Source organism: Ochotona curzoniae, unplaced genomic scaffold (assembly GCF_017591425.1).
Source record: "Ochotona curzoniae isolate NIBS_2020 unplaced genomic scaffold, NIBS_Ocur_1.0 contig_1, whole genome shotgun sequence".
Classification (NCBI taxonomy): Eukaryota; Metazoa; Chordata; class Mammalia; order Lagomorpha; family Ochotonidae; genus Ochotona; species Ochotona curzoniae.
This window is the reverse complement of record NW_024464918.1, coordinates 19,284,533-19,310,094: the sequence shown is the minus strand read 5'-3', so window position 1 is coordinate 19,310,094 and position 25,562 is coordinate 19,284,533. Positions and strand designations below refer to the sequence as shown.

The following is a 25,562-nucleotide window of genomic DNA, read 5'->3' as shown; positions in this document are numbered from 1 at the left end:
CTGATCGTACATTTAGTACATAGGGAAATACAGAACATGATGTTCTGATTTTAAGTTTTTAAATGCAGTTACAATGTTCTCTCTGTGTTGTTCTGCCTGTATCGCCTCTCTGGGTTGCCACACTTCCACCTGTCTGTGCTTCTTCCTTCTTTCTGGTTGCTGCATGTCGCAGGAGCACACAGGCTGTGGTTCCCCAGTCGGTGGGTTGTCAGGCTCTCTGTGATTCAGTTGAAGACAGTCAGTACTTGTTGGCAACGCCTGCGTTGCCACGTACCCCGAGCCCCGAGTCGAGCGGAGGGACTAGGGTTATGAGACAGACAAGACAGACAACACACAACACACTGAGACTTATTCCTGTGAAGTGAGGCCTTTATTCAAAGTCAAACTCTCTTATATAGTCTGCTTGGCCCTTCCCAGGATCTTCCCAATGGTTAAGCAACACCTAAGCTCCCCCAAGGAGGTGCAAAAAGGGGAAGCGGGAAGGAGGGAAATTGCAGTCAAACCACGGGGGCTAAATGTATCAGGCCATCATTGCCCTTCCTGTTACACCTTTGAGAAACAAGCTATGCTGTGGAGTTAACCCTTGGGAGACTGGGGCCTACATCCCAGCTCCTCTGAAATAGGAGGCAGGCGCACCAACTGGTAGCATAACCGGCTATACCAGGATGCCTGTTCCAGGAATGATCTTTTTGTATGTAAATGAAGCTTTTCCTACTTAGTTGGTTGGGTTGTAAGCCAGGAGCAATCCAGGTGTCCTTCCCACAGTATCCCCAGATATATATTGTGATATATATTGTGAGTTTCTCCATGTGACACCTCAACCTGTTCTGTATGTGACCCGGGCAGTAGTTACTGCCAGCTAGCTAACAGCACCTGTTTCCAGGGACAGAGGTATGCCTGACTCAGGAATAATTACAGGCCAGTCTCACTCTCCAAACACTTACTGGTCTATCAGGTATGGAAATGTTTCTTATAAAGCAGTCTAATTTCCTTAGCCAGGGGCCCAATAAAAATAGTTCTCTTTTCATTTTTTATTTTTTTCAAGAGACTAAACCACAGCTGCTTTGAAATCTTTCAAAGAGAAGCCTGCCATGGAGGTTAACAATAGGCCTCTGTCTGTCTACCTGTTGTTATCCTCAAACTGAGCTTGCTCTATGTTTATTGAAATATCTGTATAGATATTTTTATGTTTTTAAGACTGATTTTTAAAAATTTATTTGAAAGGCAGAATTACAAAGAAAGGAAGAGACAGAGAAAGAGAGAGAATCTTCCATCTGCTGGTTTACTCCTCAGATGACCACAACCACCAGTTCTGGGCCAGTCAGAAGCCTGCCAGATGCTTCTTCCAGGTCTCCCATGTGGGTTCAGGCTCCCAAGGTCTTGTCCCATGCCCTGCTGCTTTTCCAGGCCAGAAACAGGGAGCTGGATCAGAACTGAAGCAGCTGGGACTCAATTGGCATCCATTTGGGATACTGGTGTAACAGGCTTAACCTGCTATGCCACACGCCAGCCCCAGTTAAAGCAATATTAAAACCTTGTGTCCTAGTCTGTTTTGTGTTGTTGTAAGAATGCCTGAGATTGGGTAATTCATGATGAACGAGGCTTGGTTTGGTTCATGACTGTGAGCTGGGAAGTCCAAGACTACAGCACCAGTGCCTGTTTGGCTTCTGGGAAGGGGCCTGGTGCTGCTTCCCAGCAGTTCGGAGGGCAGAGGGGTGAGTGGGTGGCCCACACAGGACAGGGCAGAACATGAGGGGGAGCCACAGTAACCAATACACTCCTCCTGAAGGAGCGAGAACTCAAGGGGCTGGAGCCATGGCAGGCTAAGTCTCCACCTGCAGGTGCTGGCATGCTGTGTGAGTTCAAGTCCAGGCTGCTGCACTTCTGATCCAGCTTCCTGTTTATGGCCTGATAAACAGGGCTTATGGCCCGTGTTCTTGGGCCCCTGCTCCCACATGGGAGACCTGGAGGAGGCTTCTGCCTCGCAGCTTTGGACTGTCCAAGTTCTGACCATTACAGCATTTGGAGAGTGAACCAGCAGATGGACGCTCTCTTTCTCTTTCTTTCTCTCTCTCTCTTTCTCTTTCTAACTGCCTTTCCAAAAATAATAATAAATACATACTGTTTTTTAAAAAGCCAAATTCTGTCCTCCCCATCAGCTTTTTTAATGCAAGCTGTTGCTGCCGACTGTTGCTCAATGGTGGGAGAAGTAGGGTTCCGTGGCCGTGCATCTGGACTTGCACAACCTTATGGAGTACCTGTGGTCACCAACTGCCTTGCTGTCTTTTTTTTTAAGTGCTTATCTATTTATTTATTTTAAAGGAAAATTTTTTAGATACACTAAATTCTCAGACAGAAAATGTGTAATAATCACTATAACACAGTTCGCATATGAATGTGATATTAATACAAAGACAACAGATTCCATGTAGTTTGTAGATACAATTCTGAGACTCTAATGATACTTCCTTGATTGTCTTTATTTGTTGTTCTTTTTAAAGATATATTTACTTTTATTTTGAAAGATTTATAGATAAAAGGAGAGACATAGTAGAAGATACTCCATCTGCTGGTTCATTCCCCAAGTAGCCACACTGGCCAGGGCTAAGGCAGTCAGGAGCCAGGAGCTTCTTCTGGGTCTCCCACATGGCCGCAGGGTTCCTAGGCTTTGAACCATCCTCTGCTGCTTTTCCAGGCCACAAGCAGGGAGCTGGAAGGGAAGTGGCACAGCTGGGGCTTGAAAGGGATCTCAGCACTGGCAAGGCGAGGATTTAGCCCCTGAGCCTTTGTGCCAGGCCCCTTTTGTCTTCCTTTAACTTGCCTAGTTTTAAAGTGCTCTGTGTGCTATTTTTTTCCCCCAATACTCCTATCCATGTTGCCTTTTGACATTATCTTTCAAGTGTTGAAACTCATTGACAGAATTAAAAAAAAAAAAAGAAAGAAGGAAAAGGAAAATTGCTGAAGTTGACTGGCTTCCCTTCCAGCTGTGCCTACGGGACGTGTTTATGTAGTTGTATCACAGTGGCTATATAAATGTAAACATATTTTTCTCTTCATTATTTCGTAAGCTGCTTTTTATGTCCTGCTTGATCACCTCAGGTTTTACTTTTTTAAGCCCACATAATAGTCTGCAGTGCAGTTGATGCGTGGCTAATTACTTGAGTGACTTGTCTAGGAGCATTCAAGTTTTCAGTTCCTTTGTTAAGTAGCTTTTTTCATCTTTTGATTTTTTTTTCCCCACTCGGGGCTAGGACTGCCTAGTAAAAGCATGTGACTCTCCTTAGGCAGTTCCAACATTTGCGTTTTTAGTAGAGCTTTGGGTAAGACTCTCCCCAGAACAAGCAGTGTCTTTCTAACCTGGAGAGAAAAAAAAAAACACCAGGACTCAGTGTCGCCAAGTCGTTGGTCAGAAACCACATCCTTTCCTTTAGATTCCTGGCCTCGGCTAAAGGTACAGCCTCTCTGGTCGGGGGTTCAAGTCTCAGACCCGCGTGTAGCTTTTTGCTTTATTTCCTTCTCGCTTCCAGGCCATCCCAAACCCCAGCAACCTCCCCTTGGTGGCACCCTGGAAGACCTACCCCCTGTTCTTTGGCACAGCTATCTTTGCGTTTGAAGGCATCGGGATGGTAAGACTGGCACTGTGCCCTGGTATCCTCTCCGTCTCCTTTAGTATGCAGGAAAAGCTGCCCGGAAGGCTCTGTGGAGGGCAGGGGTTGTGACGCAGGTGAGTGAAGTCACCATGTCGGAGGGTGGGAGTTCCAAGCCCTGGCTGCCTGCCCCTTAGGCTGTGGTGTTTGTTGGTTGGTTGTTTGGTTGGTTCCATCCTAGCTGATGCTGCAGACAGTGGCTCAAGCACTTGGGTCGCTTCCACCCATGGGGGAGACCCAGCTGGAGTTCTGGGCTCCTACAGCTTGCTTACCGGTTAGTTACATGGTCCCATTCAAGTTTGCCAGCTCCAGCTTTCACACTTGACTGCTACCTAACTAATCAATTGTTTTAACATTCCGGTGCCCTCTTGGCACTGTCGTCTGTGTATGCTGAGGGCGCAGCACCGGGCAGTCCGCAGTGCAGGGTGTAGAGGCGAACTGCTTTGGGGCAGCTGAGTGACCTTGTGAGAAGGTCGCGCCTCTCAGCCTTGTTCTCTCCCGGGAAGTGAGCACAAGGACTAGGAGTTGATTGCATTAAGTGATATGTTTTGGGTTTTTTCTAAATTTCGTTTCTTTTTCCTGTTGGAAAGGCAGATCTATTACAGAGAGAAAGAAGTTCTGTCCACTGGTTCACTCCCCAAGTGGCCGCAGTGGTCAGAGCTGAGCCAATCTGAAGCCAGGAGCCAGGTGCTTCTGCTGAGTCTCCCACATGGGTGCAGGATCCCAAGGCTTTAAGCCATCCTCTGCTGCTTTTCCAGGCCACAAGCAGGGAGCTCAAGGGCAAGTGGGACTTTCCCAGTTCATACACAGGGCTGGATGGGAAGTGGAGCAGTCGAGTTATGAACCAGTGTCCATATGGGATCCCGATGGGTGCAAGGAAGGATTTAGCCACTAGGCTATTGTGCCAGACCCATGATGCATTTTTAAAGTGCTGGGCATAGTCCCTGACACATGGCAAATATTAAATACATTTTTATTTTTCTTAACAAATGCTGATTTTATTCTGTTAAAATATTATTTGAGCTAGAGCTCCAATTCACTGATTCACTTCCCAAATGCCTGTAGTGGCCCCAGGCTGAGGTCAAAACCAGCCAGGAGCTAGGAACTCAATACAATGTATGAGTACCAAGGCTTGCAGGCAGAGATGTTCTGTAAGTATCCTTGTTTGCAAACTTGTGTATTCCTCTGTAGCTTCCATTTGGGGGACAGAGAGAGAGAAAAAAACACTGCTATTTAGGGGTCTGGGTGAGCTGCTAGGCTGCATGCTGTGTCCAGTGTGCCTTCTGTGTCCACTCTACTGTCCCAGGCCTGATGGGACACCAAGGGGAGGGCTCCCTGCCCCCCACCTCATGGTACTCCTGTGTAAGGAGAAGCTGATGGACGAATTTAGAAGCAGCTTCTCCCTTGGGTGTGAGTCAGCTGAAGCTTGAGACCCTGGAGAGGATGGGGGTGCTAGGGCCAGAAGCAAGGGCAGAGCTCTGGACTCCTTCCAGGGTGCTGGGCCTGCAGCAAGAACACGAGCCTCTGGTGCCTCATGGCCGTAGGTGGGAAGTGAATGTTGTAACGAGAGCAAAAGACAGTGTGTGGGGCAGTGAGAGACTGACTGGTGTCACTGTACCAGATTCAGCTGACAGCAGATTGGGACATCTGTCCCCAGGTCTTCTTTGCTGTACCCCAGTTCCTAAATGAACTCACCTAAGAGGCCTTGCCTTTGCTTCACCAGGATTAAAGTGTGGCCACCATTGGGACCCAGGAGGCAGCAGAGGGCACTGGCTTGAAGTGGGGATGTGGAAACAGGGCCTAGTGAAGCACCCTGTTCTCGAGATGATGTGTGAAGTCAGGGAGCCTCTGTGAAGGCAGGATGCCTGTCACTCAGGTTTAATTGACACTGCTGGTGCCTGTCGCTGTGGAGAAGTTTCTGAGTGTTGGAGAGAGTTCTTCCTCACCTACATGTCCCGTTCTTACTCAGATTAGCAGGGAGCTGCAGCCTGGGCCAGATACCAGGTGGGCAGTGCTGCAGAAGGCCTGTTGGTCTCCATGCATGCAGTGCCAAGGACGGGATGCTCCCAGCCCACAGAGGGCAGCAGCACAGAGCCAGCCTGGACCTGGGGTCCTGGGCTGTAGTCCTGCCCACCCTGACCTCAGGTTTTTCTGTTGAGGCAGGGGGTCCTGACCATACAACTGCTGTTGAAATCAACAATCAGTTTGTATGGTGAAGAGTGCACAGGTACAGGGAGTTCTGTGGATGAAGAAGTTATTTTTTCTTCCCCTTAGGCTGTGGTGTTTGTTGGTTGGTTGGTTGGTTGGTTGGTTGGTTGGTTGGTTTTTTGCTTTGTCTTATGTCGCTTAATTATGCCTTCCCACCCCCCCCCCCCGTGCTTTCTGTTTTTCACTCCTGTCTCGTAGGTTCTGCCCCTTGAAAATAAAATGAAGGATCCCCGGAAATTTCCAGTCATCCTGTACACAGGGATGGCCATCGTCACCACCCTCTACATCAGCCTGGGGTGCCTGGGCTACCTGCAGTTTGGAGCTAAAATCCAAGGCAGCATCACCCTCAACCTGCCCAACTGCTGGTACGTCAGGGAGGCTGGAGACCTGGGGCAGTGGGCATTTTTAAAACTTGGTGAGTCAGAATGTGGGTCATTTCTCTAGCTTGTCTCTTCATTCAGCCCACCACCACCCCAGGCCCTGTCACCACGTATCAGCTACCCTGAACTACACTCTATGCACAGACAGTTCTTCTGAGTCCGGGTTGACTGGCTGACAAATAAGCCATTTCTCCTGGAGAGCCCTGAGCCCAAGGGGCCTAAGTGTTTGCTTTGGCAGGCACAGGCTTAATGCACAGTTGGGCCATGGTTATAGAGCCCAGGTTGTGGGGAGTCCTTTGTGCCCCTCTTTCATTGGTGAATATGTCATGAGGAAGCCCTGAGTCTTGCTGAGGTGCTCCCCAAGAAGGTAGACTTTCCAGGGGGTGTGTTCTCGGCCACAGTGTGTCTTGAAGATTAGAAACTCATCAGTCCCCGACTGTTCTCTACCGAGGTGATGGTAGGGATATCCCTTGCTGGCCTGGGGAATCAGCAGTGTCCTGGGGAGTGAATCATGAGGAAGAGAGGGCAGACACAGTGGGGCGCAAAGATGCAGCGCGCTCCTGCCGTTAGTCCTGAACAGGCCCTGTTCGGTTCTGGAGAACAGATGGAATTGGATGGGAAGCATAGAAACAGGCTAGCTGGCTTGTCCATTTTAGTTTTCAAGGGATATAAGCCTGGAGTCCATGACAGAGGTTCAGAATGTTCCAGAGAAATAGAGGGGATGCTGAGCTTTCACCCAACCATCTCTGTAGCCTCAGTGTTCTGATTTCCACAGCCGACCACATTCTTGTGTATTGATGTTTCTTTCTGAGATGTTTAGTGTCTCTGAAAATTGGAGGAAGAGGGTGGAGAGATTTTTTTTTCTTTCTTTTATTTCATTTTATTTGAGAAGCAGTTTTCACTCACTGAGGTATTCCCCAAATGCCCACAATAGTCAGGGCTGGGCCAGGACTGCAGTTGGGGACCAGGAACACACTCCAACATGAGTGGCAAAAAATCCGATTACTTGAATCTGTGCCCTCTCCACCACCCAAGGTCTGAATTAGCACAAAGAAGCAGGAATGAAGGACCAGAATGGGGTTTCAAACCCTGACGCTCCAGGTGGATCGTGCATATTTTGAAAGATTTATTTTTATTATTTTTTCATTGGAAAGGCGGATATACAGAGAGGAGAGACAGAGAGGAAGATCTTCTATCCGAATCATCCGATGATTCACTCCCCAAGTGAGCGCAACGGGCCGATACTATGCCGATCCGAAGCCAGGAGCCTCTTCCGGGTCTCCCACACGGGTGCAGGTTCCCAAAGCTTTGGGCCGTCCTCGACTGCTTTCCCAGGCCACAGGCAGGGAGCTGGAAGGGAAGCAGGGCTGCCGGGATTAGAACCGGCGCCCATATGGGATCCCGGGCGTGCAAGGCGAGGACCTTTAACCACTTGCGCCACCGCGCCGGGCCCGATCGTGCATATTTTGAACTGCATCCTTACTGCTATGCTAAACATCTTGTCCCTGTTTTATAGATAGATTGTAGCTGTGTACGCACCATGATTTTTTCACTTGATAGATTTATTTAAGAGCTCTATGGGGACACCATGATTCGTTTTGAAGGGTTTCCCTCTGATTAGCATGTAAATTGCTTTTTAGTCATTCCTTCTTAAACAATGTCACAAGTGGAGTCTTCCGAGCATAAGTTTCCAAGCACATATGCAAATGCGTCTGTGAGGGAAATGGTATGAACCTGTGGAGCTGAAGAGCAGGTGTATGTGTAAGGTGATGCAGGCCTTGGCAGCATGCTGGGGTGTGCTGGCTCCATCATGCCTACGGGTGCTGGGAAGGCTTCTGAATGCGTGCTGGCTGTCTTGGCAGGTTGTACCAGTCGGTTAAACTGCTCTACTCCATCGGGATCTTCTTCACCTACGCGATCCAGTTCTATGTCCCAGCCGAGATCATCATCCCCTTCTTCGTGTCACGAGTGCCCGAGCACTGCGAGTTGGTGGTGGACCTGTTTGTACGCACAGTGATGGTCTGTCTGACATGTGAGTAGAAGACGAAATCATTGCTTTGTCTTTTCTCCTTAAGGGGCTCCCGGTCCCCAGGGCATACATGAGAAAAAGAGTGTGTGTGTGTATTGGGGTGACACCATCTTGACATATAGGCAGGAAGCCAGGCGTTTTATCTTACTTTCAGGTGAAACATATGCAGCCATAAAGTGAATTAATGATACATGCTAATCAACACATACTAATCAACATAGCTTGATAGAACTTTCCGTGGAGACAGTCCTAATTCAGATTACTATCCCAAAGAAATTAAGGTAAGGGGTAAAAGCCCTTTTGCCCACATATATAACGAGTATGGGTATTTGGTGGGGGTGCGTATTTGTTTTCAAATAGATGTTTTTTCCAGTATGAGAATTTCTTATCAGGCTTGCTAAATAGGTGTCTTAGAGAATGTCTATCAATTAACCCATTTCTCATTTTATATTTTATTACAATTCCTTCCCTGACCTCATGCCAAGTAATATGACCTGAAAGACAGGATATTACCCTATTTGATACTGGTTGAAACTGACAAATGAAAATAGTAAAAAACTCTTCTGGCCACTTCAATGCATTGATAAGCTAAAAGTTCAATTTCTGAAGGAATTTCAATTGTTTTCCTAACTGAAATATTGCAAGCGTAGATTTTTCTTCAGTTATATTTTGCTGCTGCTTCTTTCTTTCTTTTTTTTTTTTTTTCTTTTTTTTAAATTCATTCTTTTTGGACAGGTACCTCTTGGCTTATTATACTCGGATTTCCCCAGGAGATTTTAATTGTGAAGTAAAGATGGGTCTGTGTGATTGTTTTCTTCCTTTAATGGAACCAGCATTGGATGTTTTAGGGATGAAAACTGTGACTGTGCCCAGAGCATCTGAGTGCAGTCTGGGAGGTTGCTGGTGGATTTCTTGGACGACTGTCAGTGGAGGGCAAGGGGAGCAAGAGGCCGTCCATTCTCTTCACCCAACCAGGCCAGCGTGCGGAGCGGACTCCTGTCCCAGAAGCTACCGCCGAGCCGCCTGCGGTTCCCCTCCTTACCTTAGTTGAGGACAGTGGGTGGAAGCGCAGCATCCGGGATCTCGCGGGGAGGAGCGCACCGGCCCTGATGCAGTGCAGGCCTTTCCCTGGCCTGGCTCCGGTACTGTGCAGCTCAGTCCTCCCAAGGGCTTCCTGCAGGAGTGGAGCAGAGGCGGGCAGCTCCGGAGAGCTGATGGCACCCGTGACCCTGGCTCCTGGGTGTAGCTTCTGTTTGGCAGACTGCAGGCCCTCTTCTAGACTGACTTACAGAAACAGCCTGTGTAGCAACCAGTTCGGGGCTGTGGAAAGCCAGATGCTGTTCCATGTGACTGGAAGGGAAAGAATATGATCTATCTTGCTTCCAGTAAGCTGACTTAATGTGTTCATCCTGTTGTCTGGCAGCAACTCTGCATGCCTTGATTCAAGTACATGTGAAATATATTAGTGTTCAGCTAACATGAGGAAAAAGCTTACACACTATTCATAATGTGAACTCCAAAGACTAAATCGTTGAACCTGAAGAGCATTGGAAAAGAATATGGGGACAGTTAAATAAGCTGCTTTTCTTTTTTCTTAAATCCAAAGTGGGTTTTCTAAAAAAAAAAAAAAAAGTAGGTCAGGGCCAGTGTTGTGGTATAGCAGATGGAACCGCTACCTGTGAAGCTGGAATTCCATTTTGAACACCAGTTCACGTCTTGACTGCCCTACTTTCAGTTCAACTCCCTGCTCATGTGCCTGGGGTGGGAGGTTGAGGGACCCAGATGGAATTCCCGGCTCCTGGTTTAAGCCTGGCCCAGCCCTGACCGTTGCAGCTTTGCAAAATGAAATCTCTCCCTCCCCCGCCCTCTCTCCCTTTCTGTAACTCTGCCTTTCAAATTAAAAAAAAAAAGAGAGAGAAAAAGAAAAAGTAGGTCTGTCTAGGTGAAATGCTCTGTGGCTGCCAGTCCCTGCCCACCAGAACTGGGGCAGACATACCGCGCCTGCCTGCCCAGCCTGGCTCAGCTTCCCTGCAACATATGTCTTGCTTCCTGCCGGGGTTTTTTTCTGTCGCACACCCCCGCCCCCAGCCAGACTGCAGTCTGATTCATGGATCTTGTGCTATCTTTGGATGCCTCTCGGTTTTGCTCCCCTTTCCCCAGTCCTATCTGTGGGTCTCCCTCCCAGGGAAGGATGCTGAACGGCAGCTTCTGAAGGGCAGACGGCAGTGCCTGCGTTCCCCCTGCTGGGATCTGTAATGGCTGAGCCTTGCTGCGGTGTCTTGTTCAAAAAGGCAGCCTTTTCATCTCTGAGAAGAGATGCGCTTTGGCTTCTCGCACCTTCTCCGAAGTGATTGTGGGAACAAGGGAGGCGCTTAGCAGCACCAGCTGCTGTGTGTGTGGGAGTTTGTGAGGTGCTCCATGTCCGTTTGGCCTTTCAGCGCAGGCTGCTCTATGAATTTAGATATTTGATGTCACTGGTTACTTTCACTTGTACCTGTTATCTTAACAGCAGTTTGCTACATCGAGGTCTCTGGTTTTCTCCTGTCTTCTCTCCCAACTACATCCAGGAGGAACTGGAGGATTTGGTGCAGTCTCATTTTTTTTCCTCCTTGGAACTGAACTGTCTCACTGCTCTCCCACACACCCCACTTTGCTGTGGTTGATGCCTGCTCTTTGGTGACCAGTTGCAGACTGTTGAGGAGGCGGGGAGGGAAGACAAGCAGTTTATGTAATACTTCAACAAGGTGGAGGAATCCACCATGGGGGAGGGTACGGGGAGGGGTCAGGGGAATCCCAGAGCCTATGAAACTGTGTCACATAATGCAATGTAATTAATTAATTTTTTAAAAAAAAGCAGTTTAGAAAGTGGTTTTTATTGTGTTAGGACTGTATTTCCCTCCAGCCCCTAGTGTGGAAATGTGGGTTCAGCAGGCCTGGAACTTGCGCAGAGCAGAGGCTGGCAGCTGGGTGCTGGGAGCGGTGATCTCGCTCTCCCTGGGAGAGTACCAAGACTTAAGAGAAAATTTTTTGTTCCCAATTTCTCAAGGCATTAACTTGGCCTTTCGATGTCTCTTACTAATTCTGTTTGGCATTTGTCGCGCGCAACATTTTACTTCAAGTTAGATTTTGAGAATTTCGGAAACCTGTCATTGAAGATACAGTGTCAGACTGTATCCACCAAGAGGCCAGGTGTGCATGACAGGACATGCCAAGGGCTCAGGCTTCTTAGAGCGGGAAGCCTCCTGGTCCAAACTCAGCGGTTTCTCAGGATCTCTGGCCTTGCTCGCTTCTCCATGGTGCAGCTCCTGGGAAGAAGGGCAGTGTCTGTCCCGAGCTGTGCCCCCCTACCTGCCTCAGGGACCCCCACCAGGCCACAGCGTTCTCAGCTGAGAGGAAGGGCAGCTGCACCTGATCCGCGCAGTTTCTCCCAATTCCAGAATTCTGTGATTCTAATATTTTAAGTCAGTCCTTACGTCTCTACAAAGACACTGCTCTAAAAAATTGTTAATGTAATTACATTTGGAAATAAGAAATTCCCAATATCCCACTTAGCAAAACAGGTTTCTTCTGCATTTTGTCTTCTCTCATTCCTCCTATGTACATTGTAACAATCACTACAATCACAATAACTTTGTCTCCCACATTTAATCTCATGTTATGTCATGTGTATACATATCCTTCCTTAATATTCTTAAGACTACTATTCTGTGTGGGTGGATGGTATTTACTTTTTTTTTTTAAGATTTTTTTTTTTTATTACAAAGTCAGATATACAGAGAGGAGGAGAGGAAAAAAGGAAGATCTTCCATCTGTTGATTCAGCAGCCACAACAGCCAGGACTTAGCCAATCTGAAGCCAGGAGCCAGGAGCTTCTTCCAGGTCTCCCTCGCAGGTGCAGGATCCCAAGGCTCTGGGCCGTCCTCGACTGCTTTCCCAGGCCACAGGCAGGGAGCTGGAAGGGAAGCAAGGCCCATGGGATTTGAACCCGTGCCTATCTGGGATCCTGGTGCATGCAAGGCAAGGATTTAGCTGCTAGGCTACCACCCCAGGCTCAGTATTTATTTCTCTAATGTTTAACGTGTAGGTTGTTCCTCTTGCTTTAGTATTTTTTCTGTGTGTGACCTCTCTAAATCAAATTATTTGTGTAAGACCATGGTTAATTTTAAAGGCAAGTTTCTAGACTTTTGAAAGTAGTACAGTGGGTTTTACCAGCATCGATTGCAATAAAACCACAGAAAGAGCTTCCTGCTGCAGGACTTGTGGATGTTCCAGGTGTTTCTGTTTGTTCTTTTAAGTGCACTTCTCGTCTCTTGTGCTTAATTCATCTTTTGCTGATGTAAAACCCACAGGCTCCAGAATCCCAGAGTTCCTTCTCTGAAGTTGACGGTTGACTCTGCATTGCTTCAGCAGTTACAAGACCAGAGGTCTCCCAACCCCAGAGGAAGGCCTTTAGCAATGCCCCTGGAGCCCTCTTGGCTAATCGTGGGGTCTACTTTAGATTGTCCTCAGCAGCCCCCTCTGTCCGTGCAGCAGCCAGGCTCTGCTGAGAGGAGCACCCGCAGCTGGGATGTGTGGTCTTCCTCTTTTCTGTGTGGAAGGAGTGGGGGAAGGGGTGTTTCCATTGGCTGCTTCTTGAGCTCTCTACCTTCCTGATTGTCTCTCTCTGGGGGATTGGGGGGGCGGCTATAACTCACAGAATAAAGATCTAGGGGTCTAAGTTGCTGCTGTATCTTTATGAAGTATTTGTCTGGCTCTCCTGCTCTCTGCAGCCCCACCCCCAACTTCACTGGGTAGAGACTGTCTCTGAATGTCATCTGGGTACCATTCCTCAGAAGGATGGATGTTAGGCACTGAGGCAGGAAAGTCTGAATGTCAAGTTTTCTGGGACCCTATTCCAGTTCTGCTGACCATGCAGTGAAGCCCTGCTGATCTTCCACTTCCAGGGGTTCAGGACTCAGACCCAGACCCAGACCCAGAGATCAGACCAGGTCTTGTCCAAGTGTATCTCGAGCTCTCCATGCTGGAAGAAGCATAGATGGGGAATTTATGGGTCCCTGAGAGGGTCTCTTCTGGCTTCTAGAATCAGAACATTGTGTCCTCTCTCCCTGCAGGTGTCCTGGCCATCCTCATCCCCCGCCTGGACCTGGTCATCTCCCTGGTGGGCTCCGTGAGCAGCAGCGCCCTGGCCCTCATCATCCCGCCCCTCCTGGAGATCACCACCTTTTACTCCGAGGGCCTGAACCCCCTCACCATTGCCAAGGACGCGCTGATCAGCATCCTGGGCTTCACGGGCTTTGTGGTAGGGACTTATGAGGCCCTCTACGAGCTGATCCAGCCGAGCAACATTCCCATCATCGTCAACGCCACCAGTGCCTTTGCATAGTGATCCGGGTGTCTTCTCGGTACCTGCTCCCCTCCACTGCTGTGTGTCCCCCAGCACCCGTCCCTGATCCTTAGGGATGGGCCAGGCTCTGGTGGGGGAAGGGCAGGATTGCTTACTGGGCACCACTCTGCCTGGTGCCTGGGTACCCTAGGCCAGGTAAGACTGAAGGCAGGGGCAAGGTGGGTAGGCAGACACGTGGGAGGTACCACTAGTAGCAGTGCTGTCACTGTTCATTTGTACTTGTTTTAACTCAGAACTTTTCCGCTCTGCCCTCATCATTCCCCCGCCCTGACCAGCCTCACCCGGGTGACTGCACAGCTCACTTTATTTCAGGATGTAGTGGCCCTGACCTCATGTTTTCTCCTTTGCTAGGCCAGGCCTAGATTATCTAAGTGGGATGTCTCCTTGTGAAACAAGGACTCTCCCTCATCTGTCTCCTAGATACTGTTCCTCAGAATTTTCCTTCCTGCCCAAGTATCCGTGGGGTGCTTGCACCTGCCCAGGGCTTGCAAACCTGCGCCCCAAGGATGGGGCCTTGACCCTCCCTCTGTGTGTGTGTGTGTGTCCCGCTGCGACCCCTGGTGCAGAGACCTTCTCTTGGATCCCTCCAGGTGGGACACAATACTGGATTCTGATTTGCTTTAGCTCTTAAAAGACAAAGTGCTGCCTCAGTGGAAAGCATTAACATCGTATTTAAAGTGTAGCTCTTGGTTTTTAGACTCTTAACTGTAAATCTAAGTCACAAGGAATGACTTGCTTCCGTTGTGAAACCTTACCCAGCCTCTCCTGCTCCAGGGAGCGTCATTGTGGGTCCTCAGCGCCCCCTGCTGGAGATCTGGAGCTCTGACTCAGGATCAGCTGCTTGGGGCGGGTGGGAGAGGCTTGTGCTATGTCCCCACCCCCACACCCTCATTGAGCATCTGGCTTTCATCTTGTGAAGATACTGCAGATCTCAGGAAGGACCTGGGGCCAGTAGAAGGATGGTGGCGCCAAGGCATGTCTGTAGGGGAGGCTCCTCATGTGGTATTTGTGTGCATCCAAGCCTGTTTCTCAGCCTCCACCCCAGACAACCCAAAGGGGTCGCAGTATTCCGTTGCCCCCATTGTGGTGGGAAGACACCTGCAGTGGCCAGGTGTGTGCTTGGAGTTGGAAGTGCGATCCATAGAGGTCTGATGCTGTGTGTTGCTCATTTGTTTACAAGCACTAGGGACAAGGGAAGGGACCCCGTGCTGCCTCTGTGACCTGGCCTGGAAAGGAGTCACTGAGCACTAACGGTGACCCCTGAGCTTCCCCCACTGGCCTCCCTCAGTGTCACCTCCAGGTCCGCCTGCAGAGGGTAGAAGGGAAAGGGGATCCATTGCCTTGCCTTGGGCCGCGTCTTCCCTGCGAGTGTAAGGCAGACACGTTCTGTGAGCCCCGTTGTCAGCAATGTGGGCGAAAGCACGGCAGGCAGGGCAGGTTCTCTGCCTCATTTTGTCTCCAGGCCTTCACAACCCCTCACCCCCCCGCCCCCCCGCCCTTGCAGCCCTTCTCCTCCTGTCAGTTAAGGGAGAAGCGGCAGGTGCCTGTCCGGGTTTTGTTCTTGTGTCTTCACCAAAGCTCATCGGGGCTGGGCCCTGCCCTCATGGCCCCAGCTTTTTCTTTTTCTTCTATCGCAAAGTCAGTAGAGCTGACTTCCCGGGGTGAGGGCAGGAAAAGCAGTTGCCTGTGAAGGCAGCAGCTCCTAACCTACCTGATGTCTTACTTCCCTGGGCAGTCACTGGCCTTGTTTTTCTGTAGAATAGCGCTTTCCGGCTCTCCATGGTCTCTGCTTTCTAACAGGTGCTCTTGTGGGACCCAGAGTCTTGCAGGGATTCATGGAGACCCCGCCATCTGACATCTCCAGCTCAGAGGTTACCAGAGGGGGCTCAGAGGCTGTCATCTTCCAAGCTTGGGCTCTGGCAGCTCAGCTGCCAGCCTTGCTGTTGTCCCCAGCTGCCCTGGAATCTGCCTATGGTTGGAAGGTGTGTGCTGTGGTTGGGAGTCCAGGCTTGGGGCTTGCCCGGAGCTTCTCTTGGAGTGTCCGTGTACTTGGAGTTGCTGGAAGCAGTTCTGCCTGCACGAGGGCTGAGATGCTGGCTCCTGGGGACTAGGCAGCAGAGTGCTGGGGTTCTGCAGTTCTCAGCAGAGTGCTTCAAGACACCGAGCCCCAAGAGCATGGCATGTGGGAGAGGTGTCTCCAGGCTTGGGCTCGCTGCAAGCTGGCTCGGCATGGTAGTGCCTGCCAACTTTCCTGTGTGCCTGTCGCCCCGGCAGCCTGGCTGAGCAGCTGCATGGCTTGCAACATCTCTTTTCCTCTACAAACAACCCTGGAGTCTCTGCTGGGGCGCGATCCCCACGGCTTTAGGAGTCTGAGAAGCCCGCCTCATGTAGCCATGGCTGTTTGGGTGCCAGCTTCCCAGCCCTTGTCTGTGCCCTGCCCCCTGACCCCTGGTGAGAAAGCACCAGGCTGAGTAGATGCCTGATCACAGAGCCACACAGTGGAGGCTCCGCACTGTGGGGCAGTGTCTGCCGGACTGGAGGCTAACTGTGGGGTTTCCGGGCAGGCACTGCTGCACCCTGTGTCCCCATACCCAGTTCAGCCGCACATTTCCATGAGCCCAGAAGGAGCCTTCTCAGAGCCTTGTCCTGCTTCCCCCTCTGCAAACACTGCCGTTGGGGGCAGGCGGCTGAGAAGGGATGACCTGGCATTGTCATCCACTTTGCCTGGGAGTTGTCACCCACACAAGTGGTATCATGTAGATTGTGCAGCTGTCCAGCTGCTGGGAGCCCTTCATCCGACTAGGTGTGACTTAGCCCAGCCTGCACCCCTGCCCAGCTCCCCTCGGCCACACTTGCTTGCCGGTGCTCACTAGCCCCTTTACCCTCATGGAAGATAGGGTTCTCATGGTTAGTGATAAATTGCTGCTCCCAAGCAGGGATACTAGAAAAGCTGTCCCCCGCCCCTCCCCCCACTGTTCTCTTACCTTCCTGTTGCTCACTTCCTATAATATCAGTGGATGTGTTTAACACTACATGCTCACCTCATATTTTGGGGAAGTGCAAAAAAGAAATCTCAGTGTATGTCTGTTTACAGCTCTCTGTACTTACTACGCACAGCAGAGGGGTCCGTGCCAGGGGTTTTACTTGATAGCCAAGGAGACGACCAGGCAGGCTCGGCTTTGGCCCCTGTGGGAACAAAGCGCTGCTTCCTGCAGGAGGAGACATGGGGTCATGTGGCAGTAGTTAGTAATTAGGAAGGTGACTTCAAGTCTGCCTTCTAATTTAATTTTCCAAAGTGCATTATGGAGCTCCAGGACCATTAGAAAAGAGGCACGTGGTTTGTGTTTGATGTCACGGTCAGAACTCTCCTCAGGCCCTCTGGTCCTGCTGGTTGTGAGGCTGTTGGCTCTGACAGCCTCAACCTGCTCCATTTCTTCCATTTCCTTTGCACTACCCTAGTCATTCCCTGGCCAGAGGACACTAATGGTGCTAAAAGGAGGCTCCCGGGGTAAGGGAGGTGTGGCAGTGGGAGCTGGTGGGCGAAGGGGAGGGGTGTTGGTGTGGCTGTTTTCATCGGTGTTCTTGCTCACAAAGAAGGTGCTGGGAAGCTGTTTTCTTTTGGTGAACAATAAAATCAGGTGATGATTGAAGAACATGGCATTGGGTGTGTGACTCAGAGGAACGAAAGCTGTCACTGGCAGGTCCTAAGCACCCAGCAGTACCACGTGTGCCACATGCCTACATGGGTGGTACTTCCAGCATGACTGTAAAGGTGTGGATCTTGCCAGAGCTTGTGGAGGGTCTTCTTTTGCTTCTTGCACATGGGTCATGTGTTAAAACTTTTCCCTTTCAATAAAATAATTTTATTTTGTATTTGTGAGAGGTTGCAATCTGCATTCTTTTATAGAAACAGATTTATTTATTTGAAAGGCAAGTTAGAGAGCTGCCTTGCATCCACCTGTTCACCCACCGAATGGCGGCAACAGCTGGGGCTTGGCCAGAAGAAGCTCCCTTTTTGTGATATCAGTGTGTGTGTTTAACACTACACCGGAAGCAAGAGCTTCCAAATCTCCCACGTGGGTGCAGAAAGCCAAGCACTTGGATCATCCTCTGCTGCCTTCTCAGGCACGTCAGCAGAGGGCTGGGCCAAAGTGGAGCAGCCAGGACGCACCTGGCAACCATGTGAGATGCCAGCACTTCAGACTACAATGCCACCCCTCCCTCTCTGTTTCTCTTGTTTTGTTTGTTTGTTTGAAAGGCATAGGACTGACAGATCTTCAATCTGCTGATTCAGTCTTGTTTGTTCTACTTCTCTGTAAGGACTCAGTGGTGTAAGCCAATTGATGGGTACAATATACAGGCCGAAGGCAGGAATCAGGCAGGAACTTCATCTGGGTCTCCATGTACTGGCAGGAGCAAAAGCATTGGGAGCATCTCTTGCATCTAATGCATCTTTCTCAAGTGCATTAAAAGGGAGCTGAATCAAAAGTGGAACAGCTGGAACATGAGCCAGCCCCCGTTTGGGATGCCAGCATCGTTGGCAGTGGTTTAACTCACAATGCCACAATGCTGACTTCTGCGTTTTTGTTTTCAAACCTCATTGTTTCTTATTCTACTCAGGCCCTTTATTAGGTTTTAGGTTGAAGTGCATTTGGCTTTCACCACTGAACAAGAGAACCATTGTCAGCATTGAGAAGTGCCCAGGAAAGGGAACAGAAAATCCTTTATTCTGTTAAAACTTTTCCTGCTTCTCTCAAAAGCGAATGGGAATCAACCCCCCTGTGCATGGGCAATGACCTCCATAAAAGGCATGGCTGTTCAATCCAAGGGCCCCAGGAAAGGTGTTTCATGAAAGTGGCTAACACAGTCAGCTGCCCTTAAGTCAAGGGTTAGTGTCTACCATGTGCCTGGGCTTCTTCCCTCTAACCTGAAGCTTGAAGAGCAAAACTTGGGGTTTCCTGAGGATCTGGCTAAAAACCGCAGCCTTGCCACCTGCTCCAGGGCTGGCAGAGGCTTCGTGTATTGTGCAGATCTCGGGACTGCCAGGCCCCGAGGCAAGGGTGCTAAGTCCCTGAAACCTCTGTTTCTCAGGAAAACTCGTACAATGCCTAATGATCCGCTTTCCACAAATGCAGACACCGATTTCAGGCTGGGAACTTGGACAAGACACTCCCTTCTGCTTGTCACGTGGAAGAGGAAAAAAACAGGACCCCTGTGTGTAATCTCTGAATTACACGGAAATCCTCGTTAGCTCCTGAGCCCTAGGGCACATGCTATTGCCTTTTACCAGAAGAGGAGGTAGATATGTGTGTTTTCATACTGTTTCCCTTATAGATATCAGTTCTGGACCTGGAGAGTGGAGGGCTTTCATTAGACTGTTCCAAACCACCACATTAGAAATGGCAACACTGGGTGCACAACAAAGCTTTCTAGGAAAATCTGCCTTCAGGGGTTGCCGTGAGGGCAAAGTGCTATGAGTTGTTTTCTCAGAGTTGGGGGGAAAACCAAGGTTCAGAAGGGAGTTTTCCTTTGTTGGCTGGCGGTGAGCCCATTGATTACACTCATGTCCTGCTCACTGCTTATGTGCAGGGCCCTGGGCCCCCTGTGGATGTTCCTGTTCACATTCTTACCTCATGGCTGCAATCCATCCTTCCAGGACTGGAGTTGAACCTGGGACTCTGCTATGTAGGCTGGTTGGCTTTTACTCAATCCATTGTGTGAGTACTGAAGAACTGTGTGTCTTTGATGTTAGACCCTTGGTGTTTGGTCTCCGCTCTCTGCATAGTTCGTGTATTACAAAAATTACCCTGTTTGACAAATGCACAGTACCGTGACTGCCATCCCACTCAAGGCCTGGAATACTTCCTTTACCTCCCACAATTCCCCTGTGCATCTATGCAGTTAATCCCATCCCTGTTCCCTCAGCGTGGGCAGCCACTCATCTACTTTTTTCTGGCTCTAGTGTTGACTTTTCTAGAATGTCTCATACATGCAAAGTGTGTAACCCTTTGTGTCTGGCTTCTTTCATTTAGCCTATTCCTCTTGCTGTTACATGTAATGTGTTTCTTTCATTCCTGAGTAGCAGTTCATTATATAGATGAACCATACTTTTTCCATTCATCAGTTGACGTTAGGGTTGCCTCCAGGTTTTAATTATTATGAATAAAGCTGCTGGACGTATCCATGTGTAGGTTTTGTTTTCCTTTTGGACAAATACCTGGGAGTGGCACTGTGGGGTATTAAAGTAAATGCATGCCAAGTATGTGTGTCACCACTTTGGGTTTCCCTCATTGGTGCAAGGGAGCGTCTTTGTATCTTCTATCTAGTTGATGCTGTAGGTGTGAAGTGACATCCCACTAGGATTTTCATCCTTCATGTGTAGTGATGGTATTTTCTTATGAGTTTACTGGCCATTGGTCTATCTTCTTCAGAGAAGTAGTTGAATATTGTGCCCTTTTTAAAATTTCATTTTCTTATTTGCTTTTTATTTGGAGATACAGATTCCTAGGAAGGTAATAGAAAAGTCTAGGAAAGTCATACACACTTTACTCAGTGTCCCCAGAGCTAGCATCTTGCAATAAAAAGCTTTTGTCCCTCATCAAAGCAAGAAGCTGACCCTGACACAGCCTCGCCTTGACATATCTTTAGTGGTTACATGAACTCACTTGTGGGTCTGTGGGTGTGTCTTTGTGTACAGCTCTGGGCAGTGTTAGCATGTAGACACCACCAGCACCTAGTGCTTGGCTGCCATCAGCACAAACTCCCTCATGCTGCCCCTTTGCTCTGCCACGTCCCCTGACCCCTGGCAACCCCCAGTATGTTCATCTCAATAGCTCTGATATTTCACAGGTGTCCTGTACGTTCAGTGATGCTGCTTGTATCCTTTCGAGATTGGTTTCTTCCACTGGGTACAATTCCATTGACTTTGATTCAAGTTGTTGCATATATGAATTTTGTTGTCTTTTTAAAACAGATTTATTTGAAAGGCATAGTTGGAGAGGGGGAAGGACACAGGGAGAAGGATCTTTTATCTGCTGATTCACTTCCCAAATGGCAGGAATGGTCTGGGCTGGGCCTGGCTGAAGTTGGGAGTTTGGAACTCCATCTGGGTCTCACATGTGGGTTTCAGGGGTTCAAGCACTTGGGCCATCTTCTGCATTCCCAGCTGCATGGCAGGGAGCAAGATCAGAGGTAGAACGGGCAAGGTACTATCTCCAGATACTGCCAACTGCACCCTTGGTGGAGGGTAAGAGGGTAGAAACTCCCTCCTGAAGACTGAAGTCTTTGAATGTTTGCCTCTACCTGCCCTTACCTGGGATGTCTTTTTACCCTGACCCTGGAACAAACCAAGTGGGGATCTGCGTCCTGCATGGACACCTGCCTTTGAATAGCCACAGTGAAGCATCTACCATCACTGCATTCACTTTTCCAGCCATGCTGAGCACTTTACAGTATTTCCACTGATGCTTTAATCCAGGGAGGGAAATGCCTGTGGCATCCTCACTTTGCACAGTGAGGCCTAAAAGGCTAAATAATGGGGCTGGCGTTGTGGCCCAGCATCCCACAGAAGAGCACCAGTTGAAGCTCCGGACTGCTGTGCTTCCAACTCACTAATGTGCCTGCAACAGCGTCGGAAGATGGCCCAAGAGCTTGGGGTCCCTGCACCCACGTGGAAGATCCAAACGGAGTTCCAGGCTCCTGGTTTTGTCCTGGCCCGGTCGTGTGGCCATTTGGAGAGTGAACCAACAAATGGACAATCTCTTTCCTTGTCACTATAATTTGAAATGAAAAAAAAAAAATTTCTCCTTGCAGTGGGGCACCAGCTTCACTCCTGTCCCATCTGTTTCAAATCACAAAAATGGGTCTGACTCCCAAAGCCCACGCTGGTCTCAGGAGCGGCCTGGAGCCACACCCCAAATTTGCATAGATGCTTGCCTCCCCAGGTGTGAGCACTCAGCTGATAGCCACGCTAGCACGGAGTGGGTGGGCTTGGCTTATTCTCAACCCTCCACACCACGCTTGCTGCGTGTTCATTAATGCGCTGGCGTCCTGTCTTTGAAATTTCCTTCATGAACGCACATGTCAGGCTGGCCTGGAGCTTGGAATCCTGGCCCTGTTGCTCCTCAGCCCGGTAACTGTTACTAACAGTGTCTAACAATGATACAGTTTCTCTGTTTTTTTGTACCTAGAAAGGGAGACAACAGACCCACCGTAGGCAGAAACTGTTTTTTGAGAACAAACTGCTAGAGCCTTCTGCATGCAAAGTAACAATTGGACCAAAAGCTGAGGCCTTCAAGTGCTGGTGTTGCTCTAAAGAGAACAGGTTCAAATTCAGAGGTCATTAAGAAAAGGTCAGCAGCAGCCTGAGGAGGACAGAGACAACCAGTGCTAGCTGTGTCTGATGGAAGCTGGAAGGTCTGAGGTTGGCTGCGTGGTGGGGCCGGAGCCCGGGCAGCACACAAACACCGAAGCTCTGCTCTCTGTGAGTGTGATGATCCACCTGAGACCTCCCAGCAGGAGGCAGCGTGAAGCTCTGCAGGTGGATCAAATTGGCAGGAAATGTGGTTCCCCGCTTGGATAAAAGCTGCCTGGACAGACACTGAATTGTTTCTCTCTCTCTCTAGGAGGAGGACTCTAACTCCCTGCTTCCAAAAAATATTTTATCTTGTATCTTCTCTGGAGGGGCGGGTGGTGGCAAGAGGCACTGGAACAGGGACCAGTGCCGAGTCAGCATTGCATCAGAAGGGAAAGGCGCGGTCAGGCTAACAGTGCAGGGAATGAGGGCAGAGGAATACAGGCGACTACGGAAGCACGAAACACTCCCGACGTGTTAGGATAATGGGCAGAAAATGACTAAGTAATACTGTAGGCAGCCAGCAAGGTACAGGCATCAGGCAACTGCAGAAGCATGAAACCTCCTGAGGTCAGGACCACCGCGGGTTTAGTGAGATTTGTTAGCCAGGTTAGCGGGCAGAATAAAAGCGAGTCGTGTAAGCAGCCAGCAAGGCAGAGGAATCGGACGGGCACATCGCTTCCTCCTGAAACTGGCCAGCAGCGACTCTTAAAAAGGAAGGCTTGCTGCCCAAAGGAAGAGGAGCAAGCAACAGGAGAGCTAAGGAAAGTGAATAGTATTCTAAGCAGCTATTTAAAGGGATCTGTTACTGTTGGAAAGGGTGGGGGTGGGGCAAGATTTGGTAAAGTTCTTGCCTGTACTCTTCGTAGGCCCTTTCTAACTTGATCGTGTCAAAGCCGTTGGCTTTCACTCTGTTCCTGGTTAGTTTGTGTGTAGCTGTGGGATGGGGTAGGTCTAGCCTGCTTTCAGTTGCGGACGCCTCATTCCCCCCTCGGCTTGTGGAAACCCTGGCTGCCGACGAAGGGTTGCAGCAGTGGCTGCTGTGGCCCCTTCAAGCTGAGTAGGGACAGAGAGGAATTTGCAATCAAATGGAGGTGACTAATCCAGGGGCCTGTAGTTTGTTTCTAACCCAGGTTTCATGTACATGATTGCCTAGAATTTTATTGCTTCAAGTCTAGGAAACAAATCTAAATAAGCAGACTAAACGCTCAGGGTCCAAAACACAGAGCCCCCCAGATGGGGTGTGTGGGGAGTAAACTTTTGACTCGAAGCTGTAAATAGTGGTCTTCTTAGCTCCCAAAGAGAAATCTTTCAATTCGTTGTTTCGTTACAGCTGATCCAAATTAGCACAAAGCTATTACCCTAGCAGTTTCACCTGTGAGATCCGTGCTTTTAACATGATAGAAGCTTTTTTCTTTAAGACAGAAGCTGAGGAGGGGAGGGGAATGGGATCTGACCCTGTAGACATTCATCTCCACAACCTGAAAATGGATCTTTGGGTCATGAAAACATGATGCCAGTTCCATGCTGTGCTTGAGTTCCAGGGATCTGGTGGAAATCCCAGTTCAGGGGGAAGGTAGCCCTTCTGGAATCCTTAATACTCCATTCTCGTGTCTCCCTGGGTTGATCTTTAGGTCCTGGTCTGAGTGAGACGCAGGGGGGGGGGGGGCTGCTGTGGGTGCCACCTCCTGACTGCAATAGTATTCAACAACCTTGGGCTGTGGGAGCTCAGAGAGTGGTCAGCCGGCAGGAAGGAGCAGGTACACTTAGCCACGCTTAGCCACCCTTCTGCTGTGGCTCCTGCCAAGGAAATCAAATTCTAGCAGGGTGGGAATGTCGAGGAACATTCTGGGAGCTCTGATCATCCCCAAAGTTTCCTTCAGCTATAAAGACTCAGCAAGGCGTCTCCCATTCTTGAGGTTGCCTGGAAGGGACACTGCATGCAAATGGTGGTCCTGTCCCTCCATCCCTGTAAGGACTACCTGGGCTATGGTGCTTACACATGACCATAAGCCTTTGTGTTTGGGATATTTTCAAACTGTGCAGCTGCTGCTTATGGTCCTGTTAGCCTGGGGAACCAGGGGGAGTGTGAGGTCTCTGATCAGTCCTGCTAATGTGACTTTTCAGAGAGGTAATCCAGGCTAGGCCTGGTAAGTAAGGTCAGAGACCTGGAGAGGGAAGGCTTAGGAATGGTGTTAGAGTAAGGAGACGAGATACTGGGGTGGCTCTCCAAGCGCATGGGGAACTTGGACATTTCACCCTCCGTGGAGGAGAGGCGCCTGCCAGACATGCTGTAAAGGACGGGAATCGGTACTTGACTCTGGTGTGGTTGGTGCCTGGATTTTTGCCTGGAAATTTCTTGGCAAGATTACAACAATGATCAAAAGCCAGTGACAAGGGGACCCTGCTCTTCCCCCAAAGAGATGGGCACAAGACCTAAGGATGCTTAGGGCCTACTTGCACGCAGGGAAATGGAGGCAGGAGACCCTTTAGGGGGCAGAATCCCGAGACAGGGAGCCTGAGTAAAGAGGCTGGTGCAAGTATTTGACAATGCAAATACTTCAATAAAAATACAGTTGTGTGAAAAATCACTTAACCTATTTGCAACTCTAGTTGCAAAAACTGTTTAAGTTTCCAAAAATTCAAAACTGCTTTCAAGTAACTATGGGCTAAAATTCTGCATGGTAAGAGATGTCCTGATGTAGAGGCCCAGGGGAGTGTGTTGTGAAGGAAAGGAGCCAGTGGGTAGCAAGCACCAGGTGCTGATTCTATCAATGAAGGGCTTTTGTAACTGACCAGAGTAACAGATTTTTCTCATCTCTGCAACACTTCTTGAGCCTAATCCTTAGATTATTTCACAACTAAAGCTGTAGAGCCAAGCCTTAACCTGTAACCCTCACAAGACAGAAGGCTCTCAGTTGGGAGGGATTATAACTTCCTGGCAGCCAGTGTTATCCAGGACTGGACAGTGAGAGGCCTTCAAGCTTGAAGACCTGGAAATACCCATGTTCTATTAGGAAACCCTGAGAATGCTCTGGTGTTATTCTGCAGCACCAACCCGTCCCAGCAGGAAGCAGCTGAAGGGGTCATAGCCCCCAGATCCCTGGCAGCAACTGGGGTCTATTCATCAGAGAATGTAAAGTTGGGTAAACTAGTTTGCTGAAGGAGTAACTAGTTATCAGCTGTGACCAGTTACCTTTCTTGGCCATTTGGAAAAGCCGGGGGTGGGGGCCCAAGGGGAGTGCTGCAGGCAGAAACTGAGTGGTTAAAGAAACTGCTGGGGCTTCCTGCGTGCATGGCAGCAGCCAGCCAGAAGCCAAGGCCAACAGAGGCAAATGTTAATGGTTCAAATGTTGGGAGTCCGTTGGAAAAGTGAACAGGAGCCAGAGAAAGACCGAGACAGACCAGCATCATCTGCCTGAGATGGAAGCTTGTGGGAGTCCCAGCCCCTGAAGACCAGGCCCATGGCTGGCAAGGCCAGAGACCCAGCAGCCCACATTGCTGAGAGAATCGGCCATGTCTCTGATCTCCTCTCATGCCC

The 25,562-nt window shown here is 49.5% G+C and overlaps 1 protein-coding gene across 2 annotated transcripts in view; it reads left to right on the top strand.

The window, feature by feature from the left end:
- The window catches only part of SLC36A1 (solute carrier family 36 member 1), a 39,316-nt gene extending 22,467 nt beyond the window's left edge, over positions 1–16,849 (top strand). Inside the window, exons 8-11 of one of the 2 annotated variants that reach the window (XM_040995316.1) lie at positions 3,528–3,626; positions 6,054–6,220; positions 8,098–8,267; positions 13,376–16,849. In XM_040995316.1, the coding sequence (XP_040851250.1) occupies positions 3,528–3,626; positions 6,054–6,220; positions 8,098–8,267; positions 13,376–13,647 (708 nt within the window). In that variant the 3' untranslated portion in view covers positions 13,648–16,849. Of the gene's footprint in view, positions 1–3,527; positions 3,627–6,053; positions 6,221–8,097; positions 8,527–13,375 lie in introns of those variants that run through there. The other variant, XM_040995353.1, reaches the window with a different exon arrangement.
- Positions 16,850–25,562: the final 8,713 nt, after the last annotated feature.